This window comes from Dermacentor variabilis, chromosome 2 (assembly GCF_050947875.1).
Source record: "Dermacentor variabilis isolate Ectoservices chromosome 2, ASM5094787v1, whole genome shotgun sequence".
NCBI lineage: Eukaryota > Metazoa > Arthropoda > Arachnida > Ixodida > Ixodidae > Dermacentor > Dermacentor variabilis.
In genome coordinates, this window is record NC_134569.1 from 37,607,058 (window position 1) to 37,630,374 (window position 23,317).

The 23,317-nt window shown below is 45.3% G+C and overlaps 1 protein-coding gene across 2 annotated transcripts in view; it reads left to right on the forward strand.

Annotated features, from left to right (window-relative positions):
- LOC142571643 (uncharacterized) overlaps positions 1 to 13,295 on the forward strand; it is a 33,669-nt gene extending 20,374 nt beyond the window's left edge. Inside the window, exons 1-3 of one of the 2 annotated variants that reach the window (XM_075680161.1) lie at positions 6,597 to 6,778; positions 6,856 to 7,036; positions 8,942 to 13,295. In XM_075680161.1, coding sequence (XP_075536276.1) covers positions 6,968 to 7,036; positions 8,942 to 9,271 — 399 coding nt within the window. In that variant the 5' untranslated portion in view covers positions 6,597 to 6,778; positions 6,856 to 6,967 and the 3' untranslated portion in view covers positions 9,272 to 13,295. Of the gene's footprint in view, positions 1 to 6,596; positions 6,779 to 6,855; positions 7,037 to 8,941 lie in introns of those variants that run through there. The other variant, XM_075680160.1, reaches the window with a different exon arrangement.
- The last annotated feature ends 10,022 nt before the right edge of the window (positions 13,296 to 23,317 follow it).

The window sequence follows — 23,317 nt, forward strand, 5'->3', positions numbered from 1 at the left end:
GCTTTTCTTATCAGATTGGTGACGTCACCTTGGAATCAGTGGAATCCTACAAATACCTAGGTATCACCTTGACTAATGATCTAACCTGGAATGCGCATGTTACTAATGTTATTTCATCGGCTAACAAGACGTTGGGATTTCTAAGACGTCACCTTCGCCTCGCTCCATTGCATGTAAAACTGTTAGCCTATAGATCATTGGTAAGAACGAAACTCGAATACGCATCTGCCATTTGGGATCCGCATCAAGCATATCTCGCCAACGCCCTCGAGGCAGTTCAAAATCGCGCCACCAGGTATATTCATTCCACATACTCTTACGACGTCAGCATATCATCTTTAAAAAAAGAATCTTCCTTATCGCTTCTATCCCTTCGTCGCCGCATTGCCACTGTTTCCTTCTTCCACAGGTTCTACTATTCGATGCTCAATCGACCACCATACATTGTTCCCCCAACGCGCCGGTCACGATGCATTGGCCATCCCCAGCAGGTAGCACGACGACATTCACGCACAAATACATTTTCAGCCTCATTTTTCTACCGAGCATCTAAAGATTGGAATAGCCTTCCTCATCAAATCGCTGCCATCACCTGCTCTTCACAATTTGTTCAAGACGTAACAACTTTTTATTTACAGAATTGAATGCATTATAACACTTGTTTGTATATGTTGTATTCCCACCCCTTACGTAATACCTCTAATACGGGGTCTTTAAGGAAATAAAATGAAATTTATTTATTTATTTATTTATTTATTTATTTATTTATTTGTACAGTTGAATGAAATTTCATTTTGTGTCAGACAAACGATGGCCCTTTAAGCACTAGCAGAAGAGAGAGACGCAGAGAAAGAAAAGGCGGAGGAGGTCAGTCAGACGAGCGTCCGGTTTGCTACCCTACATTGAGGCTAAGGAAAAGAGGGGAATAGAAAAAGGAAAAGAGTGAGCAACTGGATACAGCGTGAGCGCGCAAGCATGCGTAGGAGGTGAATTTTATTAAGCATTCTTATTTCCTACAGTTCTTTCGTTCATCAAAATCGATCAGTTTGCTCTCCAAAGGAAGATAAACATTCCCAACCACAGAGTGGGAAAAGTTCAGACAAAAACAGAGTTCGATTACGTGCCCGATTCGCACTATACTGTCTGCTCTGTCCGGAACCTTTGTTCGTCGCAAAGTGCTACAGTTCCCATGTGCTGAACAATTAATTGACCCCACCAAAATTGCAGGAACGGCTCCTAGGAATCGAAGATATGTGGAAGATAACGCATTTCACAGATACCCGAGCGTTATTTCGCCAGATGACCCAATCGTTAGATAGCTCAAGACGAGTTAATTGACTTCTAGAGAAATCCGAAAGCTGTCAAATGAAAAGAGGCGTACGACGTCATGTTTTGCGCACCACAGCTGGAAACCGTTGATGAGAACAACTCTGCTCACCTGTGCCACGTGACAGAGAGACGCGTGCATCTGTCACTTCGTGTGTGCAGCATTTTTTTTTATTGAAGCGAATTATAGGAGAGCTTGGAGCCTTTATAGCGGCACCAGCTACTCCTTGTCACTTAGCAAAGGAAACGAATGTGCGCAAAAAAGGGAGAATAATATCACAAAATATGGCTCTCATTAGAACACCAGAACAATAAGAACTGTACAGCTAAAACAGTACATGAATCGCAAAGTTTTGTGCATGAGTTCGTTACGCAAACACATATATAAAGTAAAATATCTTGAATAGCCAAAACACAGGACACGTGTAATTACACTGCAAGCACAGAACACAAGTAATTACACATCGCGTATAAGTTACGATAATCACATAAATCAATTTTGAACCCAGAACAACATCTATATCACTCATTTAGCTTATTAGGATAAACTGAAATTTAATATTTCCCCAAAATGTTGGTGTCCTTTTTTAGAGTGAATGGTCTTCTGTCTAAAAAGCAACAAATTTTCTTGCAATATCCTTCGTGGTTGATCATATTTAGTGCACTAGAGAAGGAGATGATGCACATCTTCGTCTGGATGCCACAAAAACACTGCGGACTAGAGGCACGTTTTATCCTGCATAAAAAGTGTCTCGTAATGAAATCTTCTTTAACTAATGTCATACCCCGTGAAATTTTGGTTGGTTGTTGAGGTTTACCGCCCAAAGCAGAAGAGGGATTAATTACGAGAGACGCCCGAATCAAGAGAGTGCCAGGGGTTCTTCAACGTGCGCCAGAGGCACGGAAATCGAGCGTTTTTTCTTCTTTATTTCCCCGCCCTCGTCTGGAATTTGAACCCGCGACCTCATGTTCAGCAGCAGAACGCCATATCCACTGATACAATGCGGCTGGTACTCTGTACAAATACTAAAGCAGACAAAACGTCGTGCCCTAGTTAACAGTTCCGTGTTCTGCACTCTAGCCGCACCCCCTTTCTTCTACGCTGCCTATGTGAAGGACGTTCAATAGAAGGACAATTGCTTCTATCCCGACCCTGAATGGAAGGAAGCGCATACGGCTCAGAACTGATGCTGCTATGAGATCAAAGCTCCAGACATGCTTTGCTACGCTATAACATGACAGCATATCAACAATGAGAGTGGAAATACGAGAGATGGACCCGCACGAAAGCGCCTGGCTTGTACAGCGGGTCATAATTCGTGACCTACACATCGCAGAAACCCGACACGGCGTCCTTCGGGCGCCTTTCTAATCGCATATCCGTATCGCGAACGCAGGCTTCCCGAGGCCCCATCAACGTTGTGCAAACAAAGCAGAAACACATCGATCGAAGAGAGCGCCCACAACAGAGGGAGAGGCTGGGCATCGATCGAAGGTCGCACATGGCCCACGTGCCGTGTTGAAGCTGTTCCTTGTGCCTCATATTACGCAGGGTGCGCGTCACCATCATGCTGCTGCTTGCGCCTCGGTCGAGAAGAACTCAAGCTCACATCTCCGCCGCATCGCTGGGTCCGACCGCTGCAGGCTGAAATCGATGACAGTCGTCTTTGCACAACAACGACAAAGCTATATGCGCTGGCTCTGCAAGCAAACCTCTCCGCTCTCATCTGTTAGCCGCGAACCTTCCTTCTTCTCCACCTCTCTCTGAAGCACTGATTATAGATGCAGCACCAGGCTACAGATCTGGGCCAGTATTCACAGACATTGCTTAAGGTAGAACTTTTCGTAAAACAATGCCAGCTAATCGCGGTGTAGGCCATAATATTAGAGAACGCGGAGGGCTAATGGCTAACGACACTTACGAAAGAAAACTTTTGTGAATTCAGCCCTAGCTATAGGGGGATTCTTCTTCACCTGCGGCAAGTTGTTTTTTCATCCACTTGCATTTCCATTAATTTATAATTTCTTTAATTCAATTAGGAAGTACAAGTGATTTCCCCTATGTTGTCCTTAGTGTGCTTGTTGGCTTCTTATAACACACACACACACACACACAAACACACACACACACACACACACACACACACACGCACACACACACACACACACACACACACACACACACACACACACACACACACACACACACACACACACACACACACACATATATATATATATCATTACAGGAACATGAAAGTTACCTCCTACATTTCTTTTCTGCGGTTATTGTTATTATTATTATTTCTGCTAAATTTCTTATTTCGGGGCGTTCTACTCCAGCGGCGGCTGCATATGCCAAGGGCCGCGCGGGCTAGACCGTTTTTTCGTAGGCGCCGCCATATTGTGAGCTCAGTGGCGCCGCCTATGAGCAGCGCCATACTGGCTTGGGTGAAAGCGGTCTTTTGCATGGCAGGTATAAGCTCGGCGGTCGGTACTGTCGTTTGTTTTCGCGGTCGTGCGCTCTGTTTAGTATGACGTGCGTATCCTACGTGGTAAACGGTTCTGTGAGACGTGCTGAAGTGGTTTAAGGCGTTATGGCCGGAATTTCTGCTGGCGTTGAGGTGGACGGAACACGCAGCGCGATGTGTGCGCGCATATCTGAGCCTACGATCAGCCTCGGAGATCAATTGTGTATTTCTGAACGTTCCAGTCATTAATGTGACCTTATTGCAGTATTATCCTCTAATTCTAAGCTGCGGTTTAGGAGCCATGAAACATACGCGACGATCGTAACAGCGTGGGTACCGTTCTGCTACGATAGGAGCTGTGATGTTATACTTTGACAAGCGTTCAAACTGTTCGCTGCAGGTTACATTGCGTGACTACTTGGTTCGATGGATGAGGTTTTTGCCCCTGAATAAAATAGTTTTGGCAAGTAATAGCAGCATACCTTACAGTCTGAATTAGGCTTGTCCAGCAAAGGGACTGTTTACGAACTGCGCGAGCGTCCTAAGCAGTGGTAGGTGCTGGATTACATATATCTTTGTTCTATATACCGCACGGTCCAAGCATATGGCATCAGTGGTTATATATTTATAAACGTTGTGCGGCGTGACTGTGCGAGGTCCTATTGCGGCGTTAGCCCGTTTTCTCTTGCTCTTGAAAGATGATGATAACCGAATTTTTTTTTCGGTTGTGTTCGTTCCGTTCTCTACGACGCACTCACACGTATTACGGAAATTTTGTCCTCAAAAATAGGCATCGCATTCTTTTTATGCGATCCCTCTCATATATTATGGCTGTATGCAGGCCAAAAAGGCAATGCCGAAGCGCACAGCTTACATACGTATCGTGCTGGTTCACCAACCGCAGTGATCGCTGTGCTGAGCAGCGCCATCGGCCTCATGCAGGAAGGCTAGCGTAGACATCAAGCTTACTAGACTTGAAATGCGCGAGAACGATGCCGGCGCATCACAAATATCTGATAGCGCCTGCAGCTTAGATGTTTCGTGGTTGCCTTAAGTTGGCCGTGCACGAGCATGCACTCTTATGCTTTATGTTTTACTCCCTACGCCAAGCGATCAGATAGTGAGCAGATTTACCATTTCATGCTGCTAATACAGAGACACCACTTTGCTTTGTTGAATTAAAACCGATGCAAGCAAAATAATTCACAACACATACACACACCGCGACTGATAATGTGCGTACACCGCGGCTGATAAAACGCGTCACATTTTTGCGCCCCAAAGAGATATTTCCGCCTACTGTAGTTACCGATGCACCGAAAGGCTTCCCTGACGACCTTATATGAACGGACATGGCGTAAATTTCACAAAGTACCATCTAAAACAACTCGAAATCGTTCCGCAGCACGCGACAGCAATACTTTCAAGCAGCGCGGCGCCGGATCGCCCAAGCCAGAAAGGAGGAAATGCTCTCCGCGCGCCCTATCCTCCTCGCCCGATGAAACGGTCTATATCTTGAAAGCGATCTTCGATGGGAGCATAGTGCACCGAGTGCTGATAGCTTCGCGCGCGCTGTGTTCTAGCCGCTTTGTTCGCGTTGATGCGAGGCAGCACGAAGGTCAATTCGCTCGCTGCTGCTGCCGTGCTTCTTCACTCCAGCGTTTCGACAGCGAGTTTCCGCGGTCAGCGGGCGAGATGTGTTCATGTTTGCTTGTGCGCGCGTAACACCATGCTTGTTAATTTAGTTGGTAAGCGAATGTTTAGTTTATACGGCCGATAAAGCTACTGTCCTTAAATCGTATTAGCTGTCTACTAATTTGCTATCGCAATCAATGCTTCGCCTTTAGCACCGAAACTGCACCTAAGCTCCCACTGGCTGTGACGCCACATCACGAGCGCGCCTTGACGGAGCAGAGCGGGCGAAAGGGTACACTTGCTGCAGCGCTGGCGCGCCAGGTGTTGCGTGAGGGGAGAGGGCATCGTCGAGACGCCGCGACACCGTCGCTCTCGGAAGCAGGCTCGCGGTCCGTTCTCTCTCTTTCTCTCACCCCCTCTGGGCTTAGGTGCTGCGCGCGCCTGCCAGCATTAATGGCTGCTGCTGCTTCCTCGGTCTCTCGTCGCGCGGTGGCATGCGGCGTCGGCACCGCATGCTGCTGCTGCTTGCTGGCTCGGAGAGCATGCACGGCTACTGTACATTACTCGCAGCGCAAAACTCGAAGGACCACTCAGCGGCGTTTATTTGGACATCATTGCTTTCGCATGCACTACTTATAAGAAGTGCGCACGTGTCATCGGATCTTCTTAATCGTTTGTGTGATTGATGGGTTTTAATGACGCAAGAGCATCTTTGGCCAAAGAGCGCCAAGTCTATTTTAATCGATTATAGTTGCTGGGCTTGACAGACGCGCCGCAGTGAAGGGACATAATTTTGACCACCTGGCGTTCCTTAACGTGATCGTTAATCTAAGGAATATGCCGAAAAACGCATCTTGTGCGTTTTGATCGAGCGGTCGTGTCTTAGATTTACGCGCTTCTTTGAATACTGCCCCACCGGAACGCGACTACAATCGCGGCCAGGAGTCGAACACGCCATCTCGTGCTCAGCTGCAAAGTGCCTATGGCCGTGGAAGGCGTTTACTAAGTTGGAATTTCAGGAAATTAAACATATATATACATTTTTTTTTCATTTTCAATGTCCTAAAACCAGAAAACAGACAAAGACAGGAACACGCGAGCATGTGCTGTACGTATGATGCCTTGCTCCGGTACGCAAGCCGGCATTCTTATCCGAACCACAAGAGACATGCGCAACCTACGTAAGCAGCAGAATGCCCTCGCAAGTAACGTCCACCACTAAAATCAGGATATTCCGTCCCAGGCACATTGCCTCGTTCGTAACTTTACCTTATCACAAGAACAGCAAGAACAAAACGTTGTCCAACAGGCTCAACCAGAGGCGGTTCCAGATAGCGTGGATGCAGGTAAATACAGCCGTTGTGACCACGAACATTAGTTCCCCGCTCGGCGTGACTCGGTGCACGCCCACGCCATTGCGCAGGTCGTCGCACGTCCGGTTCTTCCACCGACGGAACCAGAGCCGTGAGCAGCGGCTTCTGGCCATCCAGCAGGCGGCCTCGGCGGCCAGCAGAGGCCAACACCTGTCGCGCGACATGAAGGCCCTGCTCACCAACCTGTCGCCCGCCGAGCGAAGGCTGGTCGCCATCAAGAACAACCTCCAGGTAAGACATCGGTGATACCTGTTTTCAAGGGGCACTTTCCAGGCCAAAAGGCGCTGGGACGAAACGACTAACTCCGCGATAAATTTACCTACAGCTAGCAAACTTCGCGCAAGTGACGGTAAGCTGCCGCACAGTAAGTTGCCGGGTAACGAATGACTGACACGCGAAATGTTTTTACCTCTGTAGCTCATCTTTATTTAATTTTTTTTAACCGGGGTTAAATTTATCCACGGTTACAGTTCTTCGGCTCCACATCTTGACCTGGCAGATATTGTTTGGCAGCAATACGCTATTAGGACTTTCCCTATATTTTGTTCCTTGTTCAGCCTTGACGGATCAATGCTTCATGACGGCTTTCATATTCCATAACTATATATACGGACGGACATGACCCGTAGGCGAGCGGCAAACAGGCTGCAGTTAGGAGACCACTGGCTTATCCGTTACGTCTCGCGGCTTTCAAACAGGCAGTGGACTGCGAGAATACGCAGTTACGTTACGATAGGGGGCAGAAATCCAACTTTCTAGCGATCAGGTTTATAGGTGCCATTCGGGGAATCACTGAAACTGAGCGCTAAGCTGACGAGCGTTGGCCCACATATGTCTGCTATTTATATCTTCACTGCGCGCTACAGTGTTCCCAGCGTGAAAAACGGACAGGCGCACTACAGTACTGCTGCACAGGGGGGCATGGCTTGACAGCAAAAGCACGTAAGAAATGTCTGATGGCCGAAGCCCAGCTGTTGAACAGCACGGTCACTACTCCCGACACTCGCCTCTGCTCGCTTCTATCGCGGCCTACGCTCGATTTTTTTTTTTTACTTGTCCGGGCACCGGTGTTTAAACAGGCGCGATTGCAGTGAACGGTTAGACGTATATGCATAAGCATCCATGGCACTCGATCTCCGTTTAGCCGTTCTTTCGATTCTCTTGCACCCGTATGAGCAAGGGCGGGGGAAAAAAGTGCCTCGGAGATCCGTGTCCGAAACGGTGGCATCTAAGGTGATGAGCTTAACGGCACAGATCACAGATAAAGCTTCCAGAAACCCTTCTGCTCATTACAACTTTGCCAGGGATGCTGCCGAAGAACGTGCATGTACGCACTGCACGAAAGCGTGAAATAGACAAGTTCAAATCTGGTCGCTGACGATCATATACTCGGGTTAGGCAGGAATCCACGAAAAGATGACCAGTGGTGTTGCCCACGTTCAGCCGTCATGCTCGAAGGTAGACAATCCAATGAAAATCGTGCTTTATTTGAAGAAAAAAAAATTCGTGGATCCGTAACATTAGTACGGGGACGGGTTACCAGAGAAGCTTTAGGCTCGTACATGGGCTGCATATATTATGCAATCATACATATTTTTTTCAATACGGCGCTACACTACGCCGACACGAACGAGTTCTCAGGATGATACCAGTTTAGCTATATTAATTCCCGAACATTGCGGATAAATGCATAGGCATTCCAGTTACTCTTGTACTTGAATGCATGAAACCACGTTTTGTCGAGATGGTAACTGGAACGTCAATGCATTTCTCCGCAAAGTAGGAACATTCATATCTCGAAACGGGAGCCATCCTGAGAATTCGTTCCTAGCGAGCTGACTGCCTCCCTGTGGCCCTTCAAGATCTCCCTTCTCTTGAACACCATTCCCTCTTCCTTCTAAGCTATGACCTAGTCAGGCTTGTTCGCACTTGAATAATTTCGTCACAAACGAGAAGAGCTAAGCCAGCAAATGTGGTTATCAGTGACACTGAGAAAAGCTGAAGCTATATAGAAGTTCCCATACGAGTTACACGAATGTAAAGTGCGCTATGACCTTCGGCAGTGCGATTGACTGTTAGCCCACACGCATCAGAATCTATACACGTAGTGCCGTTCATTCGCCTCTTGGAGCGCAGGTGACCCCGGGCCAGGCGGTGCCCTTCCGGCGGGTGCGGTCTCAGTCGGTGATGTTCCAGGCTGACCCCAGCCGCCGCAGCCCCGTGCGCGCTCGCTCGCTGTCGGTCAGCGACTTCGGCGAGCGGCCCCGGCTGCAAAGCTTCGGCGCTCCGGGGCGGCTCACGGCGCACGAGGAGGACGACCGATTCCGGAGGTACACGCGCCAGGTGTACGTCCTGTTCGCGGTGCTGGCCGCCGTCGTCGCGGCGGTCGCCTGCTACACCTTCCAGAGGATCCGACACCGGAAGGACCAGCAGCCGCACGACGCGGCACAGCAGCTGGACTTATGAGCGTCCCCCTACGGCAAGCGGACGCGTCCCGACTAGCGGCACTTCTGGAAGCAGATTCGATCTCGATCGGTAGGTATCCCGGCTACTGTCAGGAAAGCCGGCTATGCAGAGCATCAAAGCGATGGTAGCCGAGCGCAGCCGGCGACGCCAAGGACCCTTCGGAATTCGGCAGCTAGCGACGTGGCACACCTCAGCTGCTGACAAGAAAGCGGCACGCACTCATGGTCCGTGAGGGAGATCAAACCGACCTTGGCCGGAGGACGACTCTTTTAAAAAATCAGTGCTATTGAATGGTGACTGACGATGACACACATTCTTGCTAACGCTAGGAAGACGGTATATACTGCTCTCCACGTTCGGCCAAGACGTCGTGGCGGATTGACCGGTATGGTTGCCGGCTGCTATTTACAAAGACTTTAAAGCGAGGGCACACTTGCCACTGCATGATTGGTGACTGTATCGTGTTCCGGACTCGTGTTTTCGAGCTATAGTCGCTTTGCGCATGTCTAGTGGAAACGCTTGGGAACAGATATGTTGGCTGCACTCGAGAGACGGTTTCATCAATCTTCGCTTGAACGCGGCTTCGTCGAGGTGATGTCATTGTTTGGTATGACCGCTTTTTTCAGCAATCTATGTACAACAGGAAATCCTGGCGCTCTTACCCTCCTTTCTTGTAATATGCAAACCCTTAACAGCGCGTGTGCATTCACTGAACGTGCAACAGTAATTCTCTCCTTCGTGTGAAGCACTGTTTTACGATGATTTAATGACTGTCTTTCCATATGTCGCACGCTTCTCGTAAAAAAAATCACTTGGTGCGATAGTATCCAGGGTGTCCCAACAATCATACACCACGATTTAAAAGTATGAAAATGCCACGTAGTTGGACAGAACCAAGGTAATGTTGTTTGCCGTCGCTTGTAGATACTCAGACTATCTTTTGCATTCCGCCCAATGACATTGTTATAATTAATTGATAAACTTCTCAAATATAATTAGATTAAAAGTGTCAATGAGAAAATTGTTGAACATGAACAACTACCGAACAGCTTTCTGTTGCTCAATACGTGCTACACAAGTGTCTTCCGGGCGTGGAAGAAGCCCGCGAATGTACGTAAAATGTCTCGAGCGGCAAAGTCGCGCGGCAAATTAGCGGGTATTGGCGGGCTTCTTTCACGCTCGGAAAGACTCTTTCATGCCACACGCATTGAACAACAGAAAGCTGTATCGGGAGTTTTTAATGTTCCTCTAAAAATTCTCTCATTGATAATTTTCATCTAATCATATTTGAGTAGTTCATCAATTAAGACTACTTTATGTAATTACGCGGAATGCAAGAAAATAGTGTTTCCAACAGACGGCAAACAGCATTACCTTGATTCTGTCCAGCTACTTGGCATTTGCATATATTTAAGTCTTGGTGCCCGATAGTTGGGACACCTTGTATGTTGGGCCGTGCCAACCAGTCTGTAATGTGCGAGGCGCAACATAATTATGCTCGCTACCTGTCGTTCGGCGTCGTCGGCTCCTGATGCTGTGTCTTCTCTTTCCTCTGGCAATACCTCTCAATCGCTCACGCCTGCCCTCTTAACAAAAGATGCACCGTATTTGCACACTACCCTGTATCACCACGCACGCTTGTGACAGACGTGACGCCGCCTGAGACTGTACCGTTTTGTGATGTACTCACCATGGCTGCTGTTTAACGTGACACTCGGATAACGTTTGTACTTCGCGGGATGTAATCTGTCGGCTGTACCACCCCCTTTTCCACTCTGCCCTTGTTTTCTTCACCATGACGCAGAGTTATTCTTTGCTTTGATGAACTGTTATCAGTGATCAGCAATGCTAGGCCACACCGAGCTGGCAAAAAGCAGAAATCTGCATTCGCATATGCCTGGTCAACCTTTCGACCGCATTGTCATCAAGCTGTCCGTGTCGTCTGCTATTGTATTTCAGCTTTCATATACAGGGTGTTTCAGCGAACACTTTAAAAATCATTAAAGGTTACCTGTGGCAGATAGCACAATTCTAGTTCCTGAGGTGGTCCACTCAAAGCGGTGGATACTACTTGCACAAACAACACAAAAATGGATCAACTAATTAACAAAATATCACTAAATAACTTTAAGTTCGCGGCACCGATTCACTTGGAACGAATTCTCAGGCTGACACCAGTTTCTAGATATTCCCGAACTTTGCGGAAATGGGCTGTCGCTCCAGTTACTTTTGTGCTTGAATGCATCAAACGACATTTTGTTAATAAAGTAACTGGAACGCCAATGCATTTTTCCGTAAAGTTCGGGAATTCATACCTCGAAAAAGGTGTCATCCTGAGAATTCCTTCCAAGTGGATCCGACTTGCGAACTCCACGGCTAGTAAACTGCAATGTGGGCCATACGGTAATCAGTTAAAAAGTCTGTGTTTTTAATGAGTCGATTATGCATTTTCATTGTTTGTATTGCATATTTGTAACACCCGGTATATATACTACATCCCACCACATCCACAAACAATTTGAATTCTCAACAGCACACTTTTCACTTCAGACGTCTCGTTTTCACCCTCATTAGCGAAAAAAGAAAAAATGGTAGGCGGCCCTAACCTTTGACTTAGGCGTCCCTTAGTAGCGCTCGCACCTCAGCGTTGTTCTTTTAGGTTAATTTTAGTCAAACGCAACGGAAGAACCGAACTCGGAGGCAACCATTTTCCATGAATTACCCGGTTAAATATCATGCCGCCTTCTTGTGTGTAACGTCATTAGTGACGCCATTACTTCCGCTTTCTACGTCCGGGTTTCTAGGAATTTTGCGGAAGCCGCGCTCACGTATAGTGGGTCTCTAAAGTCTACGATTCTGTGTTTTTATGTGCAGTCATGAGTAATTTCTAATTATTCCAGACACTTTAGTAACTGAAGTTGTAAATAAACTTATCCTCTTATATATCTTTACTGAAACCCATGAATTTTGTACTATACTGTTTTTTTTTCTGATTTATTTTGAATTTCGTCTCAGGAGGTGACGCCCATGTTTCTCACAAGAAACAAGAGTGTCAAAAAAAAAAAAGTTCTGCATTCGCGATGCTCCCCGAGCTGCTGGCAGCAGAACATAGTTGCTTTCTTTCCTCATTACATCCATGCCTCTGACGCAAACGAGAGCAGGGCATCTGATGGTTTTTGTTGCTTTCATTTCATCTCGTCTCACTCCTGGCTCCAGCATGAATATATACACAGGCGGCAACAAGCGAAACGCAGTGATTCAGAAGCCCGACCTTCGGCAACACACCGCGCCGTTCTGAAGCGCGTATGCTTCGGGCTGTGGTATGCGACAGGAGGAGACAGGACAGTTAAAAGTGCAGCAATTAAGAATCGTTTGCATCGACATTCCGAGATCGACAAATATTCGGATATGGCTCGTTCACTAGCCTGTTTTGGTGGGAGCGACTGGGGATAAAAACTGAGGCCAGGTGTGTGAATGTAAACTTTCTATAAATAAAAACTGCTACTTGCACGTTTTGTAAGTCGCAGTAGCTGGACCACATCATGCGGCGGCAGTCTGCCGAAGGAAGAATCTTTCATCCGTTGCCGACTGTCCAGTATAGAGTGAACAATAAGATGTCGTGCATTGACTTAAATGGTTCCTTTCTATCTCGCGTCTTTTTAGTACGTACGTAAATGGCATTAAGTTCTGGGGTACTAGGTTCCAAAATCAAGAGCTGATAATGAGGCGCACGCCGTAGTCTGGGGACTCCGGACTCATTTTGACCGCAACCAACGCACGTTACGCGAGCGTTTCTTGCATTCCACCCCCATCGGAATGCGGCAGCCGTGGCGGGAACCGGCGGCTATAGTTACTGTTACCAAAGGTAGTAACTCTACCGGCGGCCTAGCAGCGCACCGCCATATATGAATACGCACATAGATATGTTTAAGTGGCAACACCCGCGCCCTCCTGCCCCATTAAAATGGATGAATCTGCAAAAATCAAGAAAACATGCTTGACAATGCGCCGTTGGACGATGTTTCGATCCATTATGCAAATAGAAGTGAGGCGTGCAGACAGGACACAAGAGTAGAGAAGTGGACAACACGAACGCCGACTATCGTGTTGTCCACTTCTCTACTCTTGTGTCCTGTCTGCACGCCTCGCTTCTGTTTGCATAATGAATCCTTACCAACTAGCTCAGCTTTCTGTCGTTCGATGTTTCGATCGTTGTCCATTACTCGATCGCTAAATACTTCTGATAATGAGACTTGCTGTGGAAATTCGCATGAGAATCGGCAAATAAGCGAAACTTTTTGTCCACTACGTCTCTGGAACACGCAACTTGAAGAAAGCACGCACTCGAAACGGGCTCTGCCGAAACGCTATACATCGCTATGCGCCAAAAGCGGCACTTATAAGGATAGGAGAGAACGATGCCGCCGAACGAAAAAAAGCGCCCGCCGGCTAACATCGATCGCTTGATGCAGAAAAAATAAATCGCAGCAGTCCGGCCGCTAGGCGTTTGTACACAGGGCTCCGGTGTTACTGTTCTATGTGTGACCGCGTGCGTTCGTACGCGCACTGCTGGATAACACAGCGGAGACTGCGGACATTTGTTTGTCGGCTTTCACACGGCTGGTCCTTATTGCGCAACCGCCGAGGCAACGCTGCAGGCACCTCCAACGACACAGCGACTGGCATAAAATCGAAGCAGCGCCCAGATTAAGTCGGGCTACACTCTGCGGCTTAGAGCTAACGAAATCGACCTGAGCCGCCACACAATTTGAAACTCCATGCCGGCAGCCGTCGCGAGTACACCTCTGCTTTCGGGGACCGGCTTCCAAGAAGGATAAAAGGGGTGAAGAAGAAAAGCAGGGTTTTACGTGCCAAGCCTTGATGTGACTGCGAGGCACGCCGTAGGGGGGACCCCTGGTTAATTTTGACAATGTGGGGTTATTTAATTCGCGCACCCAATGCACGGTACAGGGGCGTTGTTGCATTTCGTCCCGATCGAATGGCGGTCGCAGGGGCGGGGATTTGATCCCGCGCCCTCGGGCTTAGCAGCGCAACGCCGAATCCACTACACCACCACGGCGGGTAAACAAAGAAACGTACTGAGAAAAGAGAGCAGGCATGCGCAATGGTCGATGACGTGTACTCGTACCGGAAGGCGTAGATGCGAACGGCCGCTCTGGTGATGACATCTTGTGGCGCTCTGTTCAACTAAATTGTGCAAACCGTGTTCTACTTATCTGGTGGCGTAGGCGTGATGATCGTAACGGGGCAGACTTGTACACGTTAGAAAAAAAAAAAAGGAACCAATTGCAATTACTTCATTCAAAAATGTAATCGATTACAGTTACCAATTACTGCCACACGAAAGTGACTGAAGAATAACTTAAAAGTGATCGATTACTTCTACATTGCTTTCCTCTGATCTTTTATTAACATTGCACAGATACAGTAAACAGAACGAGCTGGCCTGGAACTTTCAGTGCATCCTCTGCAGCACTTCATACATTGCTTATCTGCACGACCAATTGCTTTTAATAAATATTATCGGTCATCGTCCATTGTTTATGTTGTGAAGACATCTGCAGCGACACTAAAAACTAGAGGAGGAAAGAGAGAGGGAGGGTAGTTCGCTCGATATGGGCTTTGGGGGCTAGGAGCGGTGTTATAACACGTGATCTTGAGCGCAAGACTGTGGTTACTCAGCATCTTGGTCCTTTGCGAAGTGCAATGCATTTCATTATTGCTGGGACTTTCAGAAGATGCTTCTGGCTGGGCCAACGAAAAGCTGAAAAAGTTGTCCGCATGTGATTTCCTGGCAATGACGCCCTAAGTGGCCTTCCCTATTGACGCGTAACAGCACTGCTTCAAAGAGGAAGTAAATACTGAGGCGCCGTGTTTGCCTGTCTGAACATGCTCATCCGCAGGGCTGCTGTACAGCAACATCTTGGACGTTATACTGCAGTTTTTGCCAAATTGAGGTTATCAAAGCTGCGTAACCTGTCACAGCTTGCCTCAGCAATAAAGTAATTGGTTACATGTAATTGGTTACATAAAAAACGTAATTGAATTACAGTGAGCATTACCAAGCAAGCAAAGTTAAGTGACAGTTAAAAGTACCTTAAAATGTAATTGATAGGTAACTGATTACATGTAATTTGTTGTGTACAAGTCTGTAACGGAGCCATTATAAAGGCATTTTAATAGCTTTGCTTTTCTGAAGAGCTGCGCAACACAACACAACATGGTTTATCGCAGCATCACAAGATGTCGCAACCGACGCTGTACTTCGTTATTCAGGTACATGTCTACGTCCCACCTTAGTCATGCAGCCACACTATGCAAAGGACAAAGAAATAATATAATCTGCATAAACTGCAAACAAACAGATTTCATCCTTCTTTCTTGTTTCCTTTTGTCCAGAGCAGCTTTTTAAACGACTTCCGTGGTGCAAAAACGTTGCTAACATACGTTCATCGCTGAAGATTGCAGTGTTTTCAAACTGCATTTCGTAATACTGCATGATTATGGGGAGACTCTAACCACAGCTGCAATATAAAAATATGTCGTTAAAATAAAAAATTCACTAAAGTGAGCCAACCAATAAGATATGCGCTTGCAAATCGCATATAACGTCTGATGTTGGGATACACTGTACAGATGCAGTGGTCCGAGTCAAAAGGAATGACAGCTGGAACGAATCCCAGCTGGCCTTGCGCGCATGCTTTTAATAAGGCCTGCAGGAGACCGTCAGCTTGGCGTACGTTGTGCAGTGATGCGTTGCAAGGGCAGCCGTGCAAACAAAGCAGACAACCAAATAATAGGTTCAGTGTGCCAACCACTAATATGCACTTACGCAAAAATATATAACAATGAGAGCAGCTATATATATATATATATATAGCAGGAATTTGAAGCCCATTACGCCTTTTCTTTGTTTTTGCTACGTCTTACTTTATTCTATTTTTGAGCATATTACCTCCTGCATTAGCCCAATGGTTACGGTGTTGTGTTGCTGAGAGAAATTAAGGTGAAGTGAAGGTGAAATGCAAAAACGCTTGCATACTGTGCATTGGGGGCATGTTCAAAAATCAAGGCGGTCAAAAAATTTATCCAGAGCCCCCCCCCCCCCCCCCTACCACGGTGCACGTCATAATCAGATTGTGGTTGTGTAACATAAAACCCACAATTTCTTTTTTATTTTTAGCATACTGTACACATGGAGCCATCATTCCATCATCTGCATCCTTTCTTGTATCTTGTTCTCGCACTGTATGCCAATACTGTTCCATGCAAACTAGCTCTACTGTGCGCTTTGAAGGCTGAAAGACAGACCAAAGCAACAGCCCTGATGCACAAGTCCTTGCTTACTGGCAGCTGTTCATTTCATTGATGGGCTTTAACATCCGAAGGCGACACCTGGGATATGACTGATGCCATGGTAGAGGGCTCTAGATTGACTGAGACTTTCTGAGAATTGTTAACGTGCACCTAAATCGAAATACACAAATGTTCTTGCCAGACAGCAGCTCAACAGAGCATGCTGATGGCACACAGTGACAGAATAATGTGGAAACCATGTGCATATCCATCAGTGTTTCACAGCAAAGAAAACTTTTTGCAATCTGATGGCTGAGAATATGTAGCAGACAAAATCTTGAAAGACGCTGTTACATGCAAATGACTTCTGCATGCCCTGGCAAAACTGTTCGCAGCAACATTTGGCTTAGGAAACTGTTCTGCCTCTGCAAGAATAACAACAATACAGTAGAAACAGAAACAATGAACCAGAGGCATTGTGCTGAGGCATTGAAATAAGCAGTACTTACTTATTTGATTTCCCTATTACTTTTCAAAACCTTATAGGAAACAACCTGTATAACAATGTTGACCAGTAACGGTGAGTGACTGCACATGCCTTTTTATGCGAGAGTGTGTGGTTTGCCTTTCAGCATTATTAAGTGTACAAATATGACATGCAACACTTGTTAAAATGTCTCAATCACAGAAATCTATATGTATAAAGTAACATAAGGTATACTATGTGATGGCAATGGCTGCTGTACTGCCCTCCATTGATGTCACTAACTTATTCCATTCGGCTTGAGCATGCCCATTGCAAGCAGTGTTTTGTGTAAAGTGTGTGCGCTGTCGTGAAGCCCTTGTGTGGATGCTTAACTGTGACATCACTTGGATTCTTGCTCTTGAATACTCAACAAAATGCCAAGATGAATATGTTACCCAGAGGAAAAAAACCTTATGAACCACTGAATACTCTGAAGAGCCATATTTTATTTCACCCTAAGCAAATGATTCAAAAGCTGCACACAATCTGCACATGTATGTGATAGTTCCAGTCCACCTCTGAAAGTCTGAGGTTGTGTGCATATGTAACGCTGCACAGAAATTCAGTTTTTTTTCTTTGTGGCACCACTGATCTTCTTTGCTACACTCTACACAGCCAAGTTCATTTCTTAAACATTACAAGCGTGGCTTGAAGCACCAAAGAGCACTTTATGATGCGTATGTGTCCTTTACAGCATTCAGTGACATTACGAATGAAACAGGAAGATTCACGAGTAAAGAAACCGTAATGTTAAGGGGGACATGAGTTTTGAAGACAAAGAATATAACTTTTTCTTCATTTTTCTAATCTACATATCGTAGCACAGCCGCTGGCAAATAACTAGCTTGTAACAATGTGTTGATGAGGAAGAAAAACACCATAATTATCCTACGAAATGCTCAGTTTTGTCCATGAAAGCTTTGAAAAAAGAACCATTGTGCACCATTCTCCACTTCAAAACTGCTTATCAGGGCCAGGCCATCTTGGTCTCGTTTAAAAGAACATTACTTTAGCTTGCTTTCCTGCCAAGAATAAGCCTTCCATGCTGCTTCAGAAGGCTACTTGGTTTTGTATCACAAAATGTATATTTTTGCAGGCTTTTCACTGTTTTGCAGGTAAAATATTTTGGAGGTGGCACCATCTCTTTGCTATTTATTCAATTCTCTCACTTTATTTTTAGCCTGAATACTAGAAAGACACACAATGTGTAACCGCTATGATATATGCCGTAAGGGCCACACCCCAACTTGGCAGCAAAAAATTTTGAAAAAAATGAAAGGAAATCCAGCGGAGAAGCAACCACATTCAGTGCTGGATGCTGCACGCGCGCATTGGCGAATTTTCGCACGCTGCGTACCGTTACTAGATGGCAAGAGCTGCGCACTGACCTCTGATGGAATAGTACATCTGGGGATCTGGGTTGTGCACAAGGCTGCGCTGGCACCATTTTGACTAATAGGTTCAGTCCCGTGTAAAGGCTGCACCTCATCAATATTGTGAAATAAAAAAAAAGTGCGGCCCTGACACGAGTCTATACGGTAGTGTTCTAGGACATGGCAAAATTTTCGAAACTTGCAGAAATTATCAAAAACTTACATTTGCGATGTTGAAAGTTTAGAATTTCATAACTTCATCTTATAAACATACAAACATTTAAATGCTACCGTGCACTCTTTGGACATTCAGAAATATACCTGCTTAATGTTAGCTCTCTTGCTACAGTACTTTTTGCAACTCACCTCTCAAATTTATAACATGCTGGTAAAAAACGCCCCTTGATTGTGAAATTTGCCGCCTATAAAACAAAGGAGCAAATCCTCCAGAAATGCCCTGAGTTCAAAGAAATTTCTGCGTCGATAAGTGAAGACTTCTGCCCTGCGACACGATCCGCCAGGAAAAAAGTGGCAGAGTTTGGCAAAAGCCTTCAAGTTACTTATCATTTGTGACAAACTTTCTTCTGAAGGGAAATTTTATTACAATGTGGATGATGATTCTGTTCATGAAATCGGTCTATAAAATAACGGCAAAAGTGAACAGACTGCCCCTTCCCTTCGATCTAGGCGTGTGGTTCAGACAAAAACGCGATAGGGAAGGGTTAGGGGCCGCGGCTCAAAGAAAGCATGCAATACTAATTCAGCTGCACTATTTACAAAGATACATCGTCTAATGCCAAAAAGAGATGAATTATGTAGTCTAATCGACGACTATAATGCTGATATCGTAACCATTACTGAAACATGGTTGTCCACCAAGGTGTCCGACACTGAATGGCTATACTGCCACAAGAAATATCAAATCTATCGCAATAACTGCACTAACTTCATTGGTGGCGGTGTGTTACTTGCAATTAACCTTAGTAGTTTTGCTATTCCCATTACTAGTGATTTGGAGACAGTATGGCGTTGTTTGTGCATGAACTTTAAAAAGATGATTATCGGTGTTTGTTACCGTGCGTCATCGAGCAGTACATCATTCAGTGAAAGCCTTCACGACTGTTTAAACTAAGTTACTGTACAATATCCTGGTGCTGATCTACTAATTATGGGTGATTTTAACTTTCCCAACATTGTCTGGTCTGCCGTGTGTTCATTTTCGGATCCCTCATAGACAGAGTCTAATAACTTTATACCTCTTTGTGCTGACTTCAAACTATCACAGATAGCTGTTTTGCCCACGTGCCCCTCATCGTCCCTTCAATCACCCATTTACCTGGCCTTAGCGATCACAACATCTTGATGTTCAAACTAGTTATTATACATCCAAAAACATGTAAACAATTCAAAACTATTAGAGATTATGAGAAAGCTAACTTTATATTGCTATTAATGAGGAACTTGCATTATTTCTGGATGCTTTTCTACCTGGTGCATTCCGGCAATCAGTACAAAGCAATTGGAACATGTTTAAAACTACAGGTTCAAAACTAATTCAGAAGTGTGTACCAATTTGACGTATATTCTCTAGAAATGACTCACCTTGGTACAATAGGTACATAAATCGACTTGCCAACAAAAAGAAACGTTTCTTTCGAAGGGTGAAAATTTCTCAAGACTTCTTTCTCATTGGCTATCATACAAAGCAGTCACTTCAACGTACCTTTCTGCTGTGAAATGTAGCAAATTTTCATGCTTCAGCACTACTCTTCCAAACATGCTGAAAACTAACCCGAAAAGCTTAAAAAACGATGACCACAAGTTAGCATTGTCCTACCCATCTGGTGATCCCATGCCGCCATACCAGACTGCCTTTGTACTGAACGATACCTTCATTCAATCATTTTCATCTGCAAAATGTTGGTGACAACCAACTTTTCATGATTCAATTACCTTCCCATAGATCCTATAGTTTTTGGCTCAGTTGGAATCGCAAAAGTAATCGACAAACTAAAGCTAAGTTCCACTTGTGGAGCAAATCACATTAACACGAAATTCCTTAAAAAACACGAAAGAGTGCTGTTTAATTATTCTACAGTGACTATTTTCACAATCGTTTGAGTCTTGTACTTTAAGAGTAGGTAAAATTGTGCCAATTTTCAAATCAGGTAAACCTTGCCTTGCCCATCCTACCACCGGCATGTCGCTCACACCAGCTTGATCATCCCCATAAGGTTGACATACCATATTTGTCAACTACTGCAGGCTTGAAATCATTTGTCCCCAGAACTGCAAGGCACTGGAATCACTTACCTGCCTTCATAACGGATGAAGCTGATTGAACTGCCTTTATCAAACTTATTGCAGTACCATACATTACTTTCTCGTGTGTAGTTTACTCTACGGTAGTATTTAATTATTCTGTATAATGCTTCATATATGCTGTATAATGCATTACATTATTCTGTATAGTGCTTTGCTCCTTCTGTTATTGTGTTCACTTTTACTATGTATGCCCCTCCCCTCTGTAATGTATTTATACCCTGAGGGTATTGGAAATAAATAAATAAATAGAACACAAAAAAACTTTTTTTTTTTGACAGGAAAGAAAGGTTATTGCATATTTGCAATCAGCACACATCAAATAATTCGCTAAAAATTTCATGCATCTAAACTGGGTAACAAAAATGTACTTTGCAGAACCCATGTACCCCCTTAACGGAATTGAGTGCACCCACTTGATTTTCTATATTTTGTTTCCATAGACTTAAGTACACTTGTCATAGACTGCATGAAAAGCAATGTCACCAGATAATGGAACAAACAGAAATGCACAAATTGGTATTCATTGCAACAGTTTAACTTATGCTTATACGAGTATAATGATGACAGCCTTATTAATGGAAGGAGAACACTTGAATTGCAAGGGGCCACAGCAAGGCATCCACACTTGTCACCTGTCTGCCTTTTGGTGTTTGCTATGCACATGGCCTTTGCTGCATTCCGCTCACAAGACTCCGTCACTACATGTTGTGTGTCTTGTTCAATAGTGTTATTTTTGTTCTTTTTTTACTGTTACACTGCACTGTTCATTGATGACATGTACAGAAAAACAGGAACCTGACACACAGGTTGCGTGCAAATGTCTATGAATGTTACAGTTTATGCGCATAAGCTGCTGACTATTTATTGAGGCACGTATAGATAGGAATGCCAGGTGTGGATGATTATTCCATAAACTGCTGGCTGATTTCGATGCAAATTTCGCACAGAAGTAGCATATGCACTAGCTTCAGTTTAATACCATGTTTCCAAGCATTACTTGTCTGTTTCGTTCACAATGAAGTAGAAATATGCATTGTATGCAGCGACATTCACTAAAGAAATGGTGACATTAATCACATGTCACCTACGCTATTTTGTAGTCCCATTCACAACTTCCAATGTGCTTGCTGGAGATAAGTTGATCTAGATAACTCAGCTTTTCCTGTGCTGGCTGTACTACAATATGGCATCTTTGAGGAAGCCAGTGCATAGCCCCATTGGTGCCAGGAATGGTGCTATCACCTGTCACCAGTACGATGAATGCACATTTCACTGTTGCATTTCACTGCGCTCTCTGCTTTACTTTGATTGAAATGGACAAGTAAAGCTAGCAAAAGTGGTATTCAAATGAACCCACTACAAACTTCTATTTTTGCATGAAATTTGTGTCGAAATCATCAAAAAGTTTAGCTGGAACAGTTATGTCATCTGGCAATTCTTATTTATACAAGACTCAATAGAATGGTCACATGAATAAATATATAGGATGTTTGATGTTAAATGTGCCCAAAACAGAGGCGCTTTGTACTTTATTTATTGATGTTGCTGTAGAGTGACTATTTTTGTTTAAATGTGATACAAATAAGATGAAATAAAGGATGGCCCTTGAGAGTGCATTTCTTCACAAGCGACTTGAAAGTTCAATCCGCCTTTCTCACAGTGCGATGGTGCATGCGCCCTGCCCTTGCAGATTAGTCACGAAACGTCTTGGAAGGGACGCGCGCACGGCCAGATATTAAAGGAACGAACCCCCCCTCCCCCCCAAAATGCATGGACGCTCGCTGCAGCAAACACTTGTGCCGTGTACTGCGTTGAAACTCTACTGGTAGCTCGATGTCAGTGCGGTGCCGAAAATGTCGGTTCACGGCTGCCAAATTTATCGATAAACCCCTGTGTTACGCTTGGGCGACAGTTCAAAAACACGTTGCTGATGCAGTCTTCTTGCAGCATCGGCCCACTCTTACTGGTGGTGGCAGCGCTTGCCCGATTTCACGTACTCGTTTAAGGCGTGGCAACACTGGGGTGATATGAGACTGACAAGATGCTGACGCCAACGATTGGCCGACTATTAAGAGACTATTCGATCATAATAGACCGACAATGACGCAACCAACAGGTGCGAGTTGTCATATAGTGCGACAGGCTTTTTTGTCGACGGCATTGACAAAATCAGTGTGCCAACCATGATAGCTTGACTGAACCCTACGCGATCAGCCGTCGAACTGACAACGTAATAGCTGCAGCTCATTAACTTGCTTATATAGTTATTTGTGCTCAAAATGCATCGACATGCCTTCGAAGTTGAAATGCACAAGCTTCAGTCCCCTCGATCAAGCCGTGCACGTGAAGCTTGAGTCAACGTTGATCCTGTTTACCAAAGGTTGGGTTAGGCCTGACCCTGTCGAGTTCGTGCACCCGCTACCAATGGACCTGAACTTAAAAAATAAGCAGTCAGGATGAAGGAAACCGCTCTCATAGTTTAGTTGTGGCCTTGTGGCCCTATAG